The sequence below is a fragment of the Danio rerio genome, chromosome 8 (assembly GCF_049306965.1).
Source record: "Danio rerio strain Tuebingen ecotype United States chromosome 8, GRCz12tu, whole genome shotgun sequence".
In the NCBI taxonomy this organism is placed as follows: Eukaryota; Metazoa; Chordata; class Actinopteri; order Cypriniformes; family Danionidae; genus Danio; species Danio rerio.
The window spans coordinates 43242973-43262885 of record NC_133183.1 but is presented as its reverse complement, the minus strand read 5'-3'; the positions used below and the strand labels follow the sequence as shown (position 1 = coordinate 43262885).

At 39.9% G+C, this 19913-nt stretch overlaps 1 protein-coding gene and 1 long non-coding RNA gene across 2 annotated transcripts; both read right to left on the bottom strand.

Moving 5' to 3' along the window:
• Window positions 1-3308: 3308 nt before the first annotated feature.
• On the bottom strand, window positions 3309-3886 carry LOC137496301 (uncharacterized). Its single transcript, XR_011016510.2, has 3 exons — window positions 3863-3886; window positions 3567-3738; window positions 3309-3483 (listed from the first exon to the last, which is right to left on the bottom strand). It is a non-coding gene; the product is annotated as an uncharacterized lncRNA (long non-coding RNA).
• Window positions 3887-6337: 2451 nt separating this feature from the next.
• On the bottom strand, window positions 6338-9421 carry LOC137496283 (uncharacterized). Its single transcript, XM_073910970.1, has 6 exons — window positions 9299-9421; window positions 8075-8201; window positions 7732-7972; window positions 7351-7624; window positions 7141-7246; window positions 6338-6369 (listed from the first exon to the last, which is right to left on the bottom strand). The coding sequence occupies exons 1-6, from the start codon at window positions 9419-9421 to the stop codon at window positions 6338-6340; spliced, it is 903 nt and encodes a 300-aa protein (XP_073767071.1).
• Window positions 9422-19913: the final 10492 nt, after the last annotated feature.

The following is a 19913-nucleotide window of genomic DNA, read 5'->3' as shown; positions in this document are numbered from 1 at the left end:
TGTTAGAGATCCGACTAGCAAATTGGCATTATTTCATGTATACTTGGACTGTAAAAGGCCAACTATTTAGAACAACAAAATATTGTTGAAACTACTTTAAATGTGGATATTTAGGCCTTCATCTACAATAGTATAATCCTGCGCGATTATTATTAAAATACTTTGTCTTGATTAAGTAGATAACAGATCCATGGGGACCACATAAAAATCTCCTAAATTGAGTAAGTAGTGTTCTGCCTTTTTAGGAGAGTGGTTAATCGCCTCTGTTTAATGACCAAGACTGACAAGCTTGTAGTAAGAGATTGTATACCCGGCCGGTGCAAGACTCGAGATGCTATCGGAATCTGAGTAAATGAAAATAAGGTATAATAACAAATCAAAAGAATATTCAATCATAATCTAAAATAATGTGAAAGGAAACAAAATAATCTTCTCAATGTTTTATAATTGGAGTCAGATAAAACGAGGATAAACATATTAATATTCTAAACCATCTCATACTAAAATTGGAGTCAGATATGAGTTAAGTTTAATATAAATCAACATTGTGCACTGGAAAGACCGAACATGCAGTGAACCTTCATCCACCAGTGGATACCGTCATTGGACCAACTGGCTGGACCCTACAGTACTCATTAGGATCAGTTTTTGAACTTAGATGGTTTGTTGCAACTGGTTTGCTCAAATGGTTTGAGTTACCTTTACTTTTTGGGTTTTACAGTGTGGGTATAGAGCAGGGGTCACCAACCTTTTGGAAACTGAGAGCTACTTTTTTGGTACTGATTAGTGTGAAGGGCTACCAGTTATTAAATAAAACATTTTTCTTAATTTACTTTTAATTATATGTTATTATTATTGATTAATAATATTCATCTTGTGAAGACATTGATCATGTTAATGATTTCTCACAGTAGTTGTCAACAATGATTTATCAAGGTAGATAAATATCAATATGCAACACTTAATTATTCGGAAATTGTTTTTAAAGTTTTTTTAATATATAACTTAATTTTCAAATTCACACCAATGCAAGTGTGATTTAATAAGAATAACTAAAAAAATATTAAAGGGCACATATTTTAGCCCTTTTTTGAGATTTAATACTAATATTATGGTTCTTCTGAGTGTGCCAATGTAGGTTCAGATCAAAACGCAATTCAGATATTGTTATTATGCTGTGTTAAAAAGTGTAAATTTAGAGGCGTGTACACGGGTTGCTGTTTTGGGGTGTGTTGTTTAACATGATAATGAGTTTCGACTGCCCGCCCACCGTAACAAGGGGGCGGAGCCAAGAGCGCGTCTGCTTTGTGCACCGCATCACAGAGGCAGACAGTAAGAGTAATCATGAGTGAGAGGAACACAATTCAACCCTACATATATGACCCAGACTCGGACACAGATCAAGCAGAGTCGACTGTTGAGGAATCTATAATCCGAATGTGCCAGAATGTGTCAGAGTGGTACATACAAAATATTTTATGTTTTTGTATACTTTTACAGCCGCTATGTAACTATGCATGCGCCATCTGTAATTTGTTTGATAAAGTTCGCGAACGTCATGCGTTACGTCAAACACAGACAAGACATGAAGATATCCACAAAGATAAATTTTGCATTGGTATGATTTATTCGTAATTCATGAATATTGACGTTGACAAATATTGGCAGGTGCTTGTGTGGCAATTGTGAAAAAATGCCAACTGAGGCTGAAAATGTATGCTGCAGGGAAATACCGCAGGTAAATTTCCAGTTTATGTTAACGTTGCTGCTCTAAAGACATCGAATAAGATAATAAACAGCATACCTGTGTCGTGTAATAAGGTTAGAAGACGAATGGATCAACTGGAAGTGCAACCCTCGTGCATGACGGAGCATCCAGGAATGGATCCCGTTTGCTTCAATATTTATTCCTTGCAAAATGCATCGAATATATACAAAGCAGACTATGGTCCCCTGCGACTTCGTGGAGTGCAAAAGTGAGTTTAAATAAATAGAAAGAATAGCAGGTTACCTTGTTCATGATCTGCATGCTCGCTTTCTTTTTAAGCACATTAACGCTGTGTAGTCAATAAAATAGCGATAAAGTTGGTTTTATATCCGCACATTTAGAAGTCCCTGTATTGTTTACCATGGTAGTTTAAACAATCGATCGGATTTAGCATGCAAGTATGACTTGTAAACAACATTAAAACTATCTACTTGACTGTAAACAATGTTGTACTTTGTCATTTGCTGCTAATACGATTTCCCTATTTTGAATTTGCAAAGAATACTTTACTGAAATGATACTATTAAGGAGAATGTCCGAATATCTGAATATAAAACCAACTTTACCTCAATGTCAATAAAAATGAAATACGTACTGTTTTTTATTGCTGCTATTTCTGAGATGACAATTTGAATGACTTCAGGCTGAGTAATGCATGTACTTTTTATTGAAAAATAATTTTAAATTCACTAAACATTAATATATAAATTCTTAAAATATATAAAAATCAGTATGGCATAGAAACATCAACCCTTCAGAAAAGATGCTTCAATTCCTGAGTCATATAAAAACTTTATATTGAAGTATAAATTAAAATGTGATTGGCAAATATAAAATGAATCCTTGTGCAAATATAAAATATAAACTCCAAGTAGTCACTTTGTTGAATGAAATACAATTGTCCATGAACATTAGAAAGTACAGTATATCTACAAACACATACAAACATATCAAACATACATTGGCAGTTGAATAAACAAAATATGACTTCTGAAATTTTGTTAAAGCTAGTTATTTTATAAAAAATAAAAATGTATATGTGATAACTACCAAGTTCAAATTGTAGTGCAATTTCTAAAACAATCTTTCATTATTATGTCTCTGTTAGACAGTGCCGCTTTTTGGCTTATCGGAGCTTTGTGAGCTGGTGTTGGGGTTTCCTCGGGCGGAGAGTCCGTGTAGTGATTCCTGCCTGTGTGGTGCTGAAGATTCGAAGACAGTTTTCTGAAGAGCAGGGCAGCTATGTGGGTTTTAGGATAGCTATTGAATGAACCAGGTCACCCTGCTGGAGATAGCCTCCTCCATCTCAGGTCTATCGTAGGCTGATGATAGAGCAGGTGGTATGTGAATTCCCAAAACTTCATCAACATAGGGTGATGGGTCCACAAACACTTGGTTGAAGATGAGGTCCAGCAGCTCTTCTACATAACCTGTGCAATATAACAGTTATCTCTTTAGTAACTTAATTTTGTATTTTGAGTAGTGAGTTTTCATTGTGAATATAAAGTGCAATTATTTTTTTTTATTTATTGAATTATTAATAATACTATAAACATTTATATACATACCGAAAGTTTGCTACGTCTTCACTTCTCGGACCCTATACTCCTTACTTTGCCTTTGGAAAGGCAAGCTTGTAAATAGGTTTACCAGTTGCTGATGTGGCCTGGGGACGCCCGGCATTTTCATTGTAATGAAGTGCAGCCAAGTACAACCTAACAAAAAGAAAAAAGTAAATGACGTACCATGGCAAGACTGTATGGTATTGTAAATATTAATTTCTGATCATTGGCTTTACCTGCATAGCATCCCCAGAAATGGGAATACCACATTTTTGGGTGCAAACCGCAGTATGACGCTGTGGAAAGCTTCAACAGTTGACGTCTGGTGGTGAGGACTTAGCTTGGCCACATCCTTCAATATTCTCTTGTTAGCGAGAACTTTCTCCAGCTTGTAGAATGGCATCGTTGCTAAACAAGCAAAAATGTAAGGTATTAGAGTCTGAATCAAAAACAAATCTGAACCAAGAAACAAGCTCTGTTTTGCATTAGTTTTAATCGCAAAGAATATTTTATTTGTCTGTATACAACTTACCAGCCGACAGCCATTTGTTCTTGTTTCTGCTTATCCGTTGCGGATGCAGACAAGCCGGAAATTGGGGTCTTCATGTACATGTTTGTCTTGTACATGGTTTAAGATAGAGGTCCACTTTGACACTTTTTCAGGACCTGTTGTGGATGATGCAGCAGTCCAGTAGATGTGGTTTTTGATGCTACGTAACCATTTACGCAACTTCACACACCCCTTTATCTGGCATATCTTGTCCAGTTTTTTGGAAATTCATGGAAATTAAAGAAAAAAAGACATCAACACAAAAATAATAAAAATGTAAGAACTGTAAATAGCAATTTAATCTTAAGTAAATGAATAACTGCTAAATTACCTACCTTTCTCGATATGCCACACATCGTAAAACTGAGTGACATTTCGATCCCTGAGATATTTCTGTATTTGAGGATGTCGGTCTGTGATGATGCATTCCAGATGAACACCGCGGGCATCCAACAGGTCAAGGCTTCTCTTTAGGCCTTCTTTTTCCATATGGTAACTGCCGCCCACCTCATTACTCTATAAAATTTTAAATAAGGTAAAAAAATATATATATATAAAAATCACACATTTTCCATCCAAAATATTATGCTAGTTCACATAACACTTTTCTGTATTACCTGGACTAACTGTAGGTCGACCACTGTGTTAGTTGCAATTGTATAACTCCCATACTTGGCCGAGTGACCTTCAAGAACAAACCGTACATAATTATTTTAAACACATTTTTGGAATAATTATAATGTATTTCATATTTATTTTTTTATTAGACTGTATTGAATTAGAAATTAAAGAGCCCATATTATGGGATTTTGAAAATTCCCCTCCATGTAGTGTGTAACACAGCTCTAAGTGAAGTGAAGTATCCAGCTAAGGCTTAAATCTGTTAGTGTACAGTGTTTAAAACTGTTGATTCATCTATAAAAGAGTCGACTCATAGTGCTTCAAACGAGTCGCCTTGATACCGATTCATTAGGTGTTTCGCCATGACGTACGAACGAAACCAAGTTATTCACGTGCACGCGCAAACCCGGGAGATTTCAAACCTGAGGCCCCGCCCTCTGACGCAGAAACCCAGACACACACACGCACACACACACCCACAAACACACACACACACACACACAAACATGCCGGTCGATTGAAGTCACACTGCAGATGGATATATCGAGTCTCTACCCAAAGATAAAACCTCAGCATTATAGCCAAGCAGTTGGAAACTACTGGAAACTTCTGGAAACTACATGCTACAAAGAATACTTCATCAGCGTTTGTTAAAGGAAGGATCAGTAAAGAGTAACTTACTGATGGACGTCAGGATGGATTTTTCTTCCTCCATTTCTCAAGTGTAAGTACGTGCGATTAAAGTTGCCTCGTTGACTCTAGCTTGCAAATGTATTTAGTTGTGATTTGTTACTTGTAACCGCGTGTACTGTATCAGGTTAACTGGCTATATTCTCTTATTGCGTGCAAAGTCACGTTAAAAACGCGACGCGTGCTGCTTTGTTAACAGAGCTCCGTGGACGAGGAGTAGTGTGTGTGTCTGTGTGTGCGTGTGCGTGTGCGCGTGCTGTCGTCCGGAGGTGTGTGTGTTTGTGTGTGTGTGCGCGCGCGTTGTCGTCCGGAGCAGGGTTAAGTGCGTGTGTGTGTGTGTGTGTGTGCAATATGTGTGTGTGTGTGTGTGTGTCTGTGAAAAGAGCAGAGGGAGAAGCTAGGAGATCTCCTCAACTGTTTTTGGAGTTTTTGCTCAATAAAATAGTTAGTCGTCTGTATTTTCAAGTCCATAGTCTGTATTTACATTGACCCACTGGCAGCTAAAATCCACGCCTACACTATCGAGCGTGTATGAACTGTGATTACTTTTATATTGCTGATTAGCTGTTTGGCTTTTCACTCTCTGACTGAAGGCAGTCGACCAATCGCAACAGACTGTCATTGGTCCAATCAGCGCAGATTAGCTTCGCGCTAAGGAGGGGTTTGGGAACAAATTAATCACTGGACGATTTATACAGGAGTCGCTGGGATAATTAGGTAAAAAAAATGCAGATTATAAGACCACGAAAGTGTTTTTTGACCTTGCATGCATATTAAACTGTTGTTGGAGACCCTTACAACCAAGATATGACCCTATTTCATGTATAATATGGGCTCTTTAAATCTTTTGACTAAATACCTGGGAGTCAGCCCTCCTGATGATCCCTCGGTTCCAGCTCGCATCTCAGCCTGCCTGTTGGATATTTCACACTGGATGAAAGATCATCATCTTCAGCTGAACCTCGCAAAAGCGGAAATGCTTGTAGTTTCTACCAACTCGACTCTACACCATAACTTTTCAATCCAGATGGATGGGGCAACCATTACTGCATCCAAAATGGTGAAAAGCCTTGGAGTAACGATTGATGACCAACTAAACTTCTCTGACCACATTTCTAGAACTGCTCGATCGTGCAGATTCGCACTCTATAACATCAGAAAGACTCGACCCTTCTTTTCTGAACATACAGCTCAACTCCTTGTTCAAGCTCTTGTTCTTTCCAAACTGGATTACTGCAACTCTCTACTAGCTGGGCTCCCAGCTAACTCTATCAAGCCTCTTCAACTGCTCCAGAATGCAGCAGCACGAGTGGTCTTCAATGTACCTAAACGAGCACATGTCACTCCGCTGCTAGTCCGTTTGCACTGGCTGCCAGTTGCTGCTCGCATCAAATTCAAAGCTCTGATGTTTGCCTACAAAGTGACTTCTGGCCTTGCTCCTTCTTATCTGCTCTCACTTCTGCAGATCTATGTGCCCTCCAGAAACTTGCGTTCTGTGAATGAACGTCGCCTCGTGGTTCCATCCCAAAGAGGGAAGAAATCACTTTCGCTAACGCTCACGCTCAATCTGCCCAGTTGGTGGAATGAACTCCCTAACTGCATCAGAACAGCAGAGCCACTCGCTACTTTCAAGAAACGACTAAAAACTCAACTATTTAGTCTCCACTACACTTCCTAATCTGCAATTGCCTCTCTGAATATCACACTAACTGTTCCCAAAAAAAAAAATACTAACACTACTAATACTTCCCTTCTTAGACTTTACAGACCTGAAACATGCCTATAGCACTTATTCATTGTTGCTCTTAGTTGTGTAAATTGCTTCCTTGTCCTAATTTGTAAGTCGGTTTGGATAAAAGCGTCTGCTAAATGACTAAATGTAAATGTAAATGTCATATCTCCTCCAACAATCACATTCTCTCTTCGACTAAGCTGTTCTAGCATTTCACTCTGCCAATTTCTCCACTTGTTGACAATAGCAGGTTCAATGCAAAGTCTTGCATGACGGCGAAATGAATTATATTTAAAAATGTGTAGTTTCATTGCAGCAAATACCTGACAACAGAGAGGAGAATTTTTAGTACAATGTGCATGCACCCTGTGACAAAATTTATATTATGTTTCTAAAAGAAATGTGATAAATTTTGATAGATAATTACCTTTTCAACTACAAAAAATGATGCACCGCTCAAGAAGACTGCAGCAGAAAGATGCAGGTTGCCAGCTGGAGTACTACCAATAATTGGCTGACTGTTCCATTTTCTTACAAACTCGCAGTGTGGGCAGACTTGCTGTACGCTCAGAGATGTCCCAAGCCTTTGTGACTTTACATCACATCTCCTCTGACACACTGGGCAGTCACTGAAGAGCTCCATGAGGCATGTTTCATAGACAATGAACTTGGCAATGTTATGAACTGGGCATTCTTGGATTCTGTAAAAATAAATATACACATTAACATAATAAAAAAAAAAATGATGATGAATGTTATTATGACAATATACAATCTTTTAAATAATTTACATAATGCATAAACTCACGACAAGTCTGTTGGTTCAGTTGCGGATGTGCATTCCTCTGCAGGGTCAAATGTCACATCCGAGTCTTGGGCTATAATTTTTGACTCTGTCAAAGTCTCTTCGGCTTCTTCTTCTTCCTCCTCCTCCTCCAGCTCCAGACGAGGTCTTTTTAGTGAAGGTTTGAGGGGTGTCGAAGTCATAAACGCAGTAGAGGACGCTGATGGTACAGTCAGTTCAAAACTGGATACTGTCGTCTGGACACCTATAGTGTAATTTTATGATTATTCTCATTGCACGTTTATAAACATAATAAAACACGTTTCTAATGCAGCAACTTAAAATAAACTGAGAAATTTTAACTTACTTGTACTCCTGCGTTTAGCCTGAAGCGTCCTAAAAGACAATTGGGTACCAACACTGTGTAAAGATGTGTGAAAAGGTTCTGTCTGGCAAGCAACATCCACCTTGTTGCTCTTTGTCGACGTCGTGGCCTTTGTAAGAAAACATAAATTTTTTAAAATGACCTTTATTTGATTAAAACATACCGATCTTATTGTAAACAACTGCAGACCACGTGCAAGTACAGTGAAAAAAATTACAACAAACATCCCACATACAAAACAAACTTTAGCTGTAACTTAGTCAGTGGTAATGCTTTATTACAATGTTTAATTTTTTCTACAGTTTCTGTTTCTGATGGCTAAAACCCCTTTATGTACACATTACCACAGAAAGCTTCGAGTATTTAGACTGTTTTAGAAAAGCACAATAGCTGTAAACGCGTAAACATTCGAAGTAGCTTTAGCCGCAGATGCTATTAATTTCTGCTTAACATTACAGTATACACATTACAACAAACATCCCACATAAACAACAAACTTTAGCTGTAGCTAGTACTGGTTACTGCTTTATTACAATGTTTATTTTTCTACGGTTTCTGTTTCTAATGGCTAAAAGCCCTTCTTGAACACACTACCACTTATAGCTTTGATTATTTTATTGACTATTATTTTTATTATTATTTTTTGATTATTTTATTGACTATTATTATTATTTGATTATTTTGATGACTGTTTTAGAAAAGCATAATAGCAGTAAACACGTGCAAACAAACATCTGAAACAACTTTAGCTGCTTTTAACTTTTAGATGCTATTCATTTCGGCTTACCATTACAGTACAACAAACATTTAACAACAACAAACTTTAGCTGTAGCCAGTGGTACTACTTTTTACAATGTTGCTATTTTTCTACGGTTTCTGTTTCTGGCTAATGGCTAAACCCCCTTCATGTACACACTACCATTTGCAGCTTTGAGTATTTAGACTGTTTTTGAAAAGCACACTAAGAGGTACTTTAGCCGCAGATGCTATTCATCGGCTTAACATAATTAGAATGCTAAAGCTAGAAGTACATAAAATGTAATACTTACTTGAAGTGAGGCAGGATCACGTATTGTAGGAACTGATCCAGTTTTCAAAAACAATTTACTCACGAATCCGGAGTTGTATTGTCCCGCGTTCTCGAGGCAGTCTACGCTAAAGTGGTTAGCGCAAACATACAACAGTTTTGGTACATTTTCAGGCACCTTGTCTTCATAGATAAAACTCAGCCACTTAAGCCTCTGTTGCTCATTTGCAGGAAGACGGTGAAGGCTCTTGTGCTGAGCCTTACATCCTAAAATAGCACAAGGGTGTTCTCTTGGTGGCATCGCTTCGACGTACACGCTGATAATGGCGGAAACGGCAAACTCAGGATATGTTAATACGCGCAGCTGTCAATCAATTCGGTGGGCGGGGGGATCGCACACCTACGTAATGGTGCGATCGATTTGAAAACAGCTCCAATTGGCCGACCCTTTTTTTGTAGTTAAATTAAAAAAAAAGGACTGAGTGTGTTCATATCACCCCGGTATGATGGTCTATACACTATACCAACACACAGATCTGTCCAAACAGCTTGAAAAGTAGATTTTTTACAATAGGTGCCCTTTAAATGCAACTCATGTGAACATGGCGGGCTACCTGGTGCCCACAGGCACCATGTTGGTGACCCCTGGTATAGAGGGTGGGGGTGTGACGTCATCACTGGCTGACAGGGAAAAATAATAATTCGCCATATTGTCAGTTACTATGAAAGAGTATGTTAGATGGATAACTTTCTATGTCTGGAAGCCACAGCATAAAGAACGAACGAGGAAGAGGACATAGTCTGTTTGAAATGTGGGTATTAAAAACCAAAAGAACGGTACATTGTGTTAAACTCACATTTGTTGGGCTACTGTACAGGGAACTGTAAAACTGCTGAAGGTGTAAGGACAATCTATAGCATAGAATTTTTATTTTATACTTTTTTATTTTATTATTTATTTATTTTATTTGATGTACACTGAAAAAAACATTCATTCATTGGATTTCCAAATTTATTTTTTAGGTAAGTGTTTGCAAACAATTTATATGGGCTGAATTTAAACAAACAAAGAAATGAAGTTAAATATTGCAAGATTTGTTTGTTTTTTTATATATTTTTTACAGTATGATCTCCAATAAGCACATTTTACATTTTGTAAGAAAAAATGATGATGACGAAGAAACGCTCAATGAAGATGTTTAATCAGCATAGCAGTCTCAAAATACATGACAGTACCTTGGGTTCACCGGAGTCAGAATGAACCCTGAACATTCTTAAATTCAAATCTTTATACTGTTTTTGATGTTGCCTTTAGATGTTAATGAAGTTCCTCCTTGGCTGTTGACCCAGCTGTTCTCTCAATCTTATCATGTTAATGCAGTTTCAACACCATTGATGAGATGGTTCTCTGTGCACCACACCCATCCCCATTCTTCAATTGCTACCATTTGGTTGAGATGTAGTCACCTCAAATGATGCAGAAACAAGACCCCATTGACTTCTTTTTTCTCTCACAAGTCAGTCCTTTTGGGAAATGAGCATCAATTCAACATTTGGAGTGGAAGTTGGGTCGAGGCAGACTCATTTCTTACAATTTTAAAAGTAAATTTACATAATCCAAAATATTATTAATTATTAAATGTTTGACAGAAAAACATCTGAGAAGTATTGGTCCACTAAACACAATTGTCTTCAAATTACGCCTTTTAGATGTTATTTATTTTTTTTCACAATTAGACATTAAAATGACATCCCCTAAGGGTGCAGAATGAAAATTTTTGTGACATCCTTATTGGACTTAGACACAGCCATGAAATCAACAAAGGCATTAAATCTTTCAAAATCTCAGAAGAGGATCAATAAATACCTCTACAAACAGCATCAGCAGCTTCACTTACCACTAACCTGCTTGACTTTATTACACTGAAAACCCTAATAAGCTGACTGAATGAAATTAATTGAGCAATCTCATTGCCTCAATTTAACTGTGTAACGGAGTCTCCCAGAACTTGCATATATAAGTTTATTTAACTTGCCGGTTTGGTAGATTATACTTATAATGTTCAGTTCAGTGTGTGTGTGTGTGTGTGTGCAATTATATACTATAAAAAGAAATGTTTAAAAGAAAAAAAGTAGCCATTTATTTCAATTATGGTGAATAATTATACATGAAGCCTTGTTTTCTTATAAAAAAAAAAAGACCTTTAGCACTAAAAGGTTGCACATATTTTTATTTGAATTTTACAGTCAAGACTACATTAAAAACAACCTATTTTTTTCAAAAGATTGTAATTTTGAGTTTACTATACTTGAAATCTTAAGTTTATGCATTTTCATTGTATATAAGTTAAATGAACTCATTTTTAGGTGACAGGACCAAAATGCTACATTTTAAGTAATGTTCAGTCAACTTTACTTGATTGTTTAAGTAAAGACAACATTAAGGTTTACAGTGTACTGTCAGATGTCTTAAAATGTACCCCATCACATTTATTGAGAATTAAATGCTTTCACACTCACCATTGTAGTAGAACATGGCTGCTTTACTTGGGGTCACTGTTTTAAGTATACGTAGCTAGGTTACGTGGCTGTTGCTTAAATACTTGAAGGAGGAATATTTGGGTTGTTTATCTATTTACACAGATGGATCAAAGAACCCTCAAAATGGACAAACTGGGGTGGCATTTGAAATACTGGAATAGGGATTCAGTGTACAGAAAAGATTAACTAATAATTTATCTGTATTTACAGTAGAAATTGTGGGAGTATGGATGGCCTTGCAGTGCATTAAAGAATCCAGACTTGATAAGGTTGTGATATGTACAGATTCCAGAGCTGTTTTAAAAAGTTTACAAACATTTAAATCAAGGCAAGACTTATATATGGTATTGAATGCTACACACGAATTTGTCATCGGTATAAAAGTAATAGTTACATGGGTACCAGCACATGTTGGGATTAAAGAAAATGAAATTGTGGATAATTTAGCAAAGCAAGCCAGTAGCAGGACAGAAGTATAAATATACATAAAAATAAGTAAAGCAAAAAAAAAAATAAAAAAAAAAATGGAAAAAATGGCAGAAAAGTTGGGATGAAGAGAAGAAAGGAGGACATTTATAAAGTATTCAACTGAAGGTTGGGGTAAGGAGGGATATTGAAAGAAATCGACATTGTAGGCTAAACATGTCAGGCTCGGGGATCGAACCCGGGTCCCTGGCGTGTGAGTGTAGATTCCTTACCACTGAGCCACTGGTAGTTGAAGACCCAGCAATGAGACACTATCAGGTTCCTCGAGGAGTTTTATCAGCAACAAAAATCAATCTTCAAAATGGAAGACGAAAAACAGTTAACAAAAACAGGAAACTTCAGGTTTCAAAAAATTCAAGTAAACAAAAACAGGAAACTTCAGGTTCCAAAAGGTACATCAACTTAGACAGGCAAAAACTTCTGAACAGAAAAAATCCAAAAAGCTCCAAGGAATATTAGATACAAGAGACTAGCTTAAATAACAAGAAGGAAAAACTCACTGTAGGTGACAGGCATGGATCAACAATAACCGAGCAAAGAACAGAGGAAAAAAGGGTTACTTTTATACAAACAACTAAACAAGGAACATGTGAAACTGATCTCGGTGATTACAGGTAACCAAAAAAAGAAAAGTTGAAATGGCGACATCTAGTGGCGAATAAAAAACATTACATGAGAAATTAACCAAAAACCCTGACAGGACCCCCCCCCCCCCCCTCTAGGAACGGCTCCTGACGTTCTTGCCGAGTGATTTCATCTTAAGAGCGTGAAAGTCTCGAATGAGTCTCGGATCTAAAATGTCCTTGGCAAGGACCCAGGAACGCTCCTCAGGGCCATAGCCTTCCCAGTCCACGAGATACTGTCGAGTTTTGCGTACTTTGCGGGTGTCCAGTATCCGGCGGACTGTATAGACTGCTTGGCCTCCAACAAAACGAGGAGGGGAAGGTTTACCTGTCACAAAGAAAGGAGAAGACAAAACTGGTTTTAGTAAAGACACGTGGAAGGTAGGGTTTATCTTTAAAGATTTTGGGAAGTATAATTTGTAGGTGACTGGGTTTACTTTCCTGGCGATCTTGAATGGACCAATAAACTTCTGGGATAGTTTCCTGGAGTCAACCCGTAGGGGAATGTTCCTGCCAGACTCTTTGGCCCGGACGCAGATTGGGAGCCGGTCTGCGCCTGCGGTTAGCCTGGTGTTGGTACTGTTGGGATACCTTGAGAAGTTTGAGACGTGCCTTCTTCCAAGTCCGGCGACAGCGTCTAACAAACTGGAGGGCCGAGGGGACTGCTACTTCCACCTCCTGTTCTGGAAATAGTGGGGGGGAATAGCCAAACTGGCACTCAAAAGGGGACATGCCTGTAGCTGATGAACACAGGGAGTTATGTGCATATTCAGCCCACATAATGAACTGAGACAAAGTGGTGGGATTGTTTGCTGTCATGCATCTAGGGGTGGTTTCGAGGTCTTGGTTGAGTCTTTCTGTTTGTCCATTTGATTCTGGGTGGAAACCGGAGGATAAGCTTGTAGTGGTCCCTAGGGATTGACAGAATGCTTGCCAGAATCGGGAGGAAAACTGAGGTCCCCGATCTGAGACGATGTCCTGGGGAATGCCAAAGACTCTGAACACATGGTTCATGACTAGTTCTGCCGTCTCTTTGGCCGTGGGAAGTTTAGACAGGGGAATGAAGCGGGCGGCCTTTGAGAATCGGTCCACTATGACTAAAATAGTGGTGTTTCCTTGGGATGGGGGAAGTCCAGTGATAAAATCCATAGATATATGAGACCATGGTCTGTGAGGTATGGAGAGTGGGTGGAGAAATCCTTGAGGTGGCTGATGGGAACTTTTGTTTTGGTTGCAAGTGGGGCAGGCCTTAACAAATGCCATCACATCTTCCTTGATGGTTGGCCACCAAAATCGTCTTTGCAAGAATTCAAGGGTACGGGCAGAGCCTGGATGGCAAGTAAGCTGTGACGAGTGTCCCCACATGAGGACTTTCGATCGAACAACTCTAGGGACATACAAACAGTTGGGAGGACAACCGCCTGGCTCTGGGTCCTTAGTTTGGGCCTTTCTTATCAAACCCTCCAGCTCCCACCTGATGGGGGCTACTATCTTAGAGCTGGGGACAATCGGTCTGATAAAGTCCTCTTGTGGGGACTTCACATAAACTCGGGACAGTGCATCAGGTTTCAGATTCTTAGATCCTGGACGATAGGTGAGTGTGAAGTGGAATCGGTTAAAGAATAGAGACCAATGTGCTTGGCGGGGATTAAGTCGTTTGGCCTGTTGGATATATTCTAAATTCTTGTGGTCAGTAAGAACTTGGAATGGGTGTTTTGCCCCCTCGAGCCAGTGTCTCCATTCCTCGAGAGCCAGTTTCACGGCTAACAGCTCCCTATCTCCCACATGGTTATTTCTCTCAGTAGGGGTGAGACGGTGAGAGAGAAAAGCACAAGGATGAAGCCTTTTATCTTCACCCCTTTGCGATAGCACTGCTCCAACGCCCACCTCAGAGGCATCAACCTCTACAGTGAAGGGTTCATCAGCATTGGGGATAAGAAGGACAGGTGCTGAAGTGAACTGCTTCTTAAGAATCTTGAATGCCTCTTCAGCTTCAGGTCCCCACCGAAACCTGATCATGTTCCCCTTGGTGAGGGCAAATAAAGGGGCTGCCACAGTGCTGAAGTTCAAAATGAATTTTCGATAAAAATTTGCAAACCCCAAAAACCGCTGTACCTCCTTGACCGAGGAAGGCGAGGGCCAATCCACCACTGCCTGGATCTTTTGAGGGTCCATCTGGATTTGTTCTGGTTCAATAACAAAAACCAGGAATTTCACCTGGGAGACATGAAACTGACACTTCTCTGGTTTGATGTATAGATGGTTATCTAGCAGATGACGAAGGACCTTGTGTACATGCTGCACATGCTCTTGGAAGGAGTTTGAGAAAATAAGAATGTCATCCAAGTAGACAAACACAAACTTATTTAGCATGTCACGGAGCACATCATTAATCAGGGCTTGAAAAACTGCAGGAGCGTTGGTCAGTACAAAGGGCATAACCAGGTATTCATAGTGCCCTGTGGGCGTGTTAAAGGCGGTCTTCCATTCATCGCCTTGTCTGATACGCACTAGGTGGTAAGCATTGCGTAAATCAAGTTTGGTGAAGATGGAAGCCCCTTGCAGCATTTCAAAAGCTGTGGACATCAGTGGTAAAGGGTAACGATTGCGGATCGTGATCTTATTGAGACCTCTGTAATCTATGCAGGGGCGTAACCCACCATCCTTCTTCCCCACAAAGAAAAACCCAGCGCCCGCAGGGGAGGTGGATGGTCGAATGATTCCAGCTGCGAGGGACTCCTCAATGTAGAGATCCATGGCAGTCCGCTCAGGAAGGGACAAGGAAAAGATTCCACCTCTAGGGGGACAGGAACCTGGCAGAAGATCAATGGCACAGTCGTAAGGACGGTGCGGGGGTAGGACAGTAGCTCTCCTCTTGCTGAAAACTGCTTTAAGATGGTGGTACTGGGCTGGGACTCGGGACAGATCTAGGGGTTCTTGAGACTCGAAAGAAGGTTGAAGGGATTTCTGACTCAGACAGGTGGTTTGGCATGTGGGACTCCAACCCAAAACTGTGCTAGTGGGCCAATCAATATATGGGTTATGCTGAAGGAGCCAGGGGTGACCAAGGATAACTGGAAAATCTGGTGAATGGATGAGGTGAAAACAGATCCTCTCTTGATGTTGATAGATGGAGAGACAGAGTTGGGACGTAAGGTGTGTCACCTCTCCCGGAGCAAGTGGTCGACCATCTAGTGCAGTAACTGTTAATGGGTCAGGAAGAGGTTCACTGGGGATATTGAGGGTTTTTGCTAAGGTGAGATCTAAAAAATTTCCAGCAGCACCAGAGTCTACAAAGGCTTGAAATTGGGACTGTTGGTCTGCCCAGGAGAGCGTAATGGGGAGAAAAAGACCACTTGAGGAAGGAGAGTTATTGCATGTAACTCCCGTTACAGTCCTTCCTGGCCTGTACGGGACTGGGCGTTTCCCGAAAGCTGAGGGCAGGTGGAACGAAAATGGGCAGATAAACCGCAGTATAGACAAAGCTGCTCCCTCATGCGGCGGTCTCTCTCCGTGGGGGTAAGCCGAGTTCTGCCTAATTGCATAGGTTCTGCACTGAATTGAGATACCTGTGATGTGGGGGTAGGTGCTGGAGTGGGCACCCCGAAGGAGGGCTTGGGGTGGTTAAAATATCTCTCCCTCAGTCGATTGTCCAAACGGATGGCTTGCTCCATGAGGTTCTCGAGATCCAGAGATGGTTCCCGGGTAGCCAGTTCATCCTGGATTGTCTCAGATAACCCATTTTGAAAACAGACCATGAGGGCTTCATTATTCCAACCACTTCCAGCTGCCATTGTTCTAAATTTTATGGCATATTCTGCCACACTGCCAGTATCTTGTCGTAGCATTAGGAGTCTTTTTGAGGCTTGCCGACCACTGATGGGGTGATCAAACACCCGTTTGAATTCTTGTTCAAACGCCTTGTAATTTGAACAGAAGGGTGCCTTCGCCTTCCAGACCGCAGTGGCCCAGGAGAGGGCCTTACCAGATAACAGGGTGATGACATATGCAATACGGGCACGGTCTGAGGGGAAAGATGAAGGCTGCAGTTCAAAAGTTAGAGAACACTGTTAGAAAGCCATCACAAGCACTGGGGTCACCTGAGAAACGTTGTGGTGGTGGTAGGCGAGGTTCCATCATAGGGGAGATTACTCGGGACTCTGGCAGAGGTATCGAAGCAGCAGCAGGAGCTGGGGTTGAATCAACATGGACCTTGTCAAAGAGTTGACGAACAGAAGCCATAAGATCTGCAAGTAACTGAGAGTGTTGAACCATTAAAGTTTGTTGTTGGGCAAAGGCATTCTCATGGCGTTGAATTGTGGACTCATGCTGAGCCACAGTGGCTAGAAGCTGCTGGGAACCTGGAGTCTCTGGGTTCATGTTGGCTCGGTTATTCGGTCAGGCTCGGGGATCGAACCCAGGTCCCTGGCGTGTGAGTGTGGACTCCTTACCACTGAGCCACTGGTAGTTGAAGAACCCAGCAATGAGACACTATCAGGTTCCTCGAGGAGTTTTATTAGCAACAAAAATCAATCTTCAAAATGGAAGACGAAAAACAGTTAACAAAAACAGGAAACTTCAGGTTTCAAAAAATTCAAGTAAACAATAACAGGAAACTTCAGGTTCCAAAAGGTACATCAACTTAGACAGGCAAAAACTTCTGAACAGAAAAAATCCAAAAAGCTCCAAGGAATATTAGATACAAGAGACTAGCTTAAATAACAAGAAGGAAAAACTCACTGTAGGTGACAGGCATGGATCAACAATAACCGAGCAAAGAACAGAGGAAAAAAGGGTTACTTTTATACAAACAACTAAACAAGGAACATGTGAAACTGATCTCGGTGATTACAGGTAACCAAAAAAAGAAAAGTTGAAATGGCGACATCTAGTGGCGAATAAAAAAACATTACATGAGAAATTAACCAAAAACCCTGACAAAACAAGTACTTGCATGTGATAGGTAAACGCATATCTGGAAGATGTGAACATTGTAATATTATAGAATCTGTGGAACATGTGGTGCTCTTGTGTAAAAATGTATGACAATGAAAGGATGACAATATGTGTGACAATGAAAGGATAAAGCTGAAGGAAAAAATCAAGAAATTGGGGTAACAAGGGTGCACAACGGATATACTAGGAAAAACATTAAGAGACATTGTCACAGTTATTATATTTCTTAAAGAGAAAATAATGCACCAATAATGGAGTTAATGCACCAATAAAGTTGCATGCCAACCGCCGTTAAACATCAAAGAAGAAGAAGAAGAAGTGGCTGTTGCTTTGGCATAAAAAATCTAGGAATAGCTTGTTAATACTGCAGAGTTATTTTAAAGTTTGATTTACTGATCTAATTTAGTCAGTGACTTTTTATGTTGAATATTAATGGCATTCTGCTGTTAATTACACTGACAACACATTTAGAGCCAGTGGTGAATTGGTCAGATTTTAAAAGCACAGCGAACATCCAAGGAAGTAAAAATGCACAGACATCAAGAATCACCGTATGGCTCTCAATGATGGAGAAACATTTCCATACAGTCAGTTGTATGATTCTCCTATCATGCACCGCAGCATGAAATGTGTCACCATCATTGAGAAGCATACAATTATTCTTGATGTCTCTTTTTTCTTCTTTTATATATAAATATATATAGTTACTCACGTTCAAGGTGTTTTTAAACCCTGACCAATGCACTGCTGCTTTCAATATGCAGAACCATTATTCTCTGCAATGGTGACTTATTTTCAAAAAAAGAAAAAGGAATCTGAACCAGCTAATCAAGCTCATACTAGACACTAGATGGTTCCTGGCAGGTGTGTTGAGGCAAGTTGGAGCTAAACTCAGCAGGACACCAGCCCTCCAGGAACGAGTTTGGATACCACAGTTGGAAATGTTCTAGTACAGGGGTGCCCAAACTCAGTCCTGGAGGGTTGGTGTCCTGCAGAATTTAGCCTCAACATTCTTCAATTCACACCAGCCAAAAAGTTTCTAGTAGAAATAGAAAGAGCTTTAATTAGCTAGGTTAGGTGTTTCTAATTGGGGTTGGAGCTAAACTCTGCAGGACAGCGGCCATTCAGGACTGAGTTTAGGTGCTCCTGTTCTAGTACCTCTTTTTCTTATATGCCTTTCCAGTTCCAGACTTGCCTGGAGCAGTGAGAGATGCAATGATGGCAAAACAGGCAAAGTCCCTGATCCTCTGCAGAAATGGCCCATGCAGCTGTGTGGAGATGCAGCAGAACATGGGCTTCTGTCTGTAAATGTATGTCTGTTAGAATAAAGCTTTGTTTCATGTGTTGTTATTGATTTGTCATAATTTGTCACTTCTATAATAATAATAATAATAATAATAATTCATTTTATTTATAAATAGCTCCTTTCTGGACACCCAAGGTCGCCTTACAGTAAGCATCAGCAGACATGCTAAACAACTTAAACATTACTACAAACAATATAAACGCATTGACCAAACAAGTTAAAACGCAATAGCGAATATAAAAGAACATAATAAAAACATGATGAAAAAAATTGTTAAGTAAAAGCCTGCTTAAAAAGATGGGTCTTTAGACGTGATTTAAAATTGTGAAGACTATCACTGCTCCTAAGATCTACTGGAAGTGAGTTCCATAGCCTAGGAGCCATAGAGCTAAAAGATCTGTCTCCCATTTTGCTCAGTCGAGTGCGAGGTGGTGCCAGAGTGAAGTTGTTAGCTGACCTAAGGGTAGGAGAAGGGGTGTAAATATGGAGAAGTTCAGTGAGATATTGAGGAGCGAGATTATGAAGTGCCTTGAAAGTTAGAAGTAATATTTTAAAATCCATTCGATACTTTACTGGAAGCCAATGAAGCTGATAGAGGAGTGGTGTGACGTGCTCGTGAGATGGGGTCCTAGAGATGACACGAGCTGCATGGTTCTGAACCAGTTGGAGTTTATGGAGAAGTTTGGAAGGAAGTCCAGAAAGAAGTGCATTACATTAGTCAAGAGGTGAAGTAACTAATGCGTGGATAAGAATGGCTGTGTTATTAGTTGTGAGAGAAGGGCGGAGACGAGTGATATTACGCACGTGGAAATATGCAGTACGTGTAATATTATTAATGTGACCTTCAAATTAGAGTGTGCTATCCAAGATGACACCCAAAC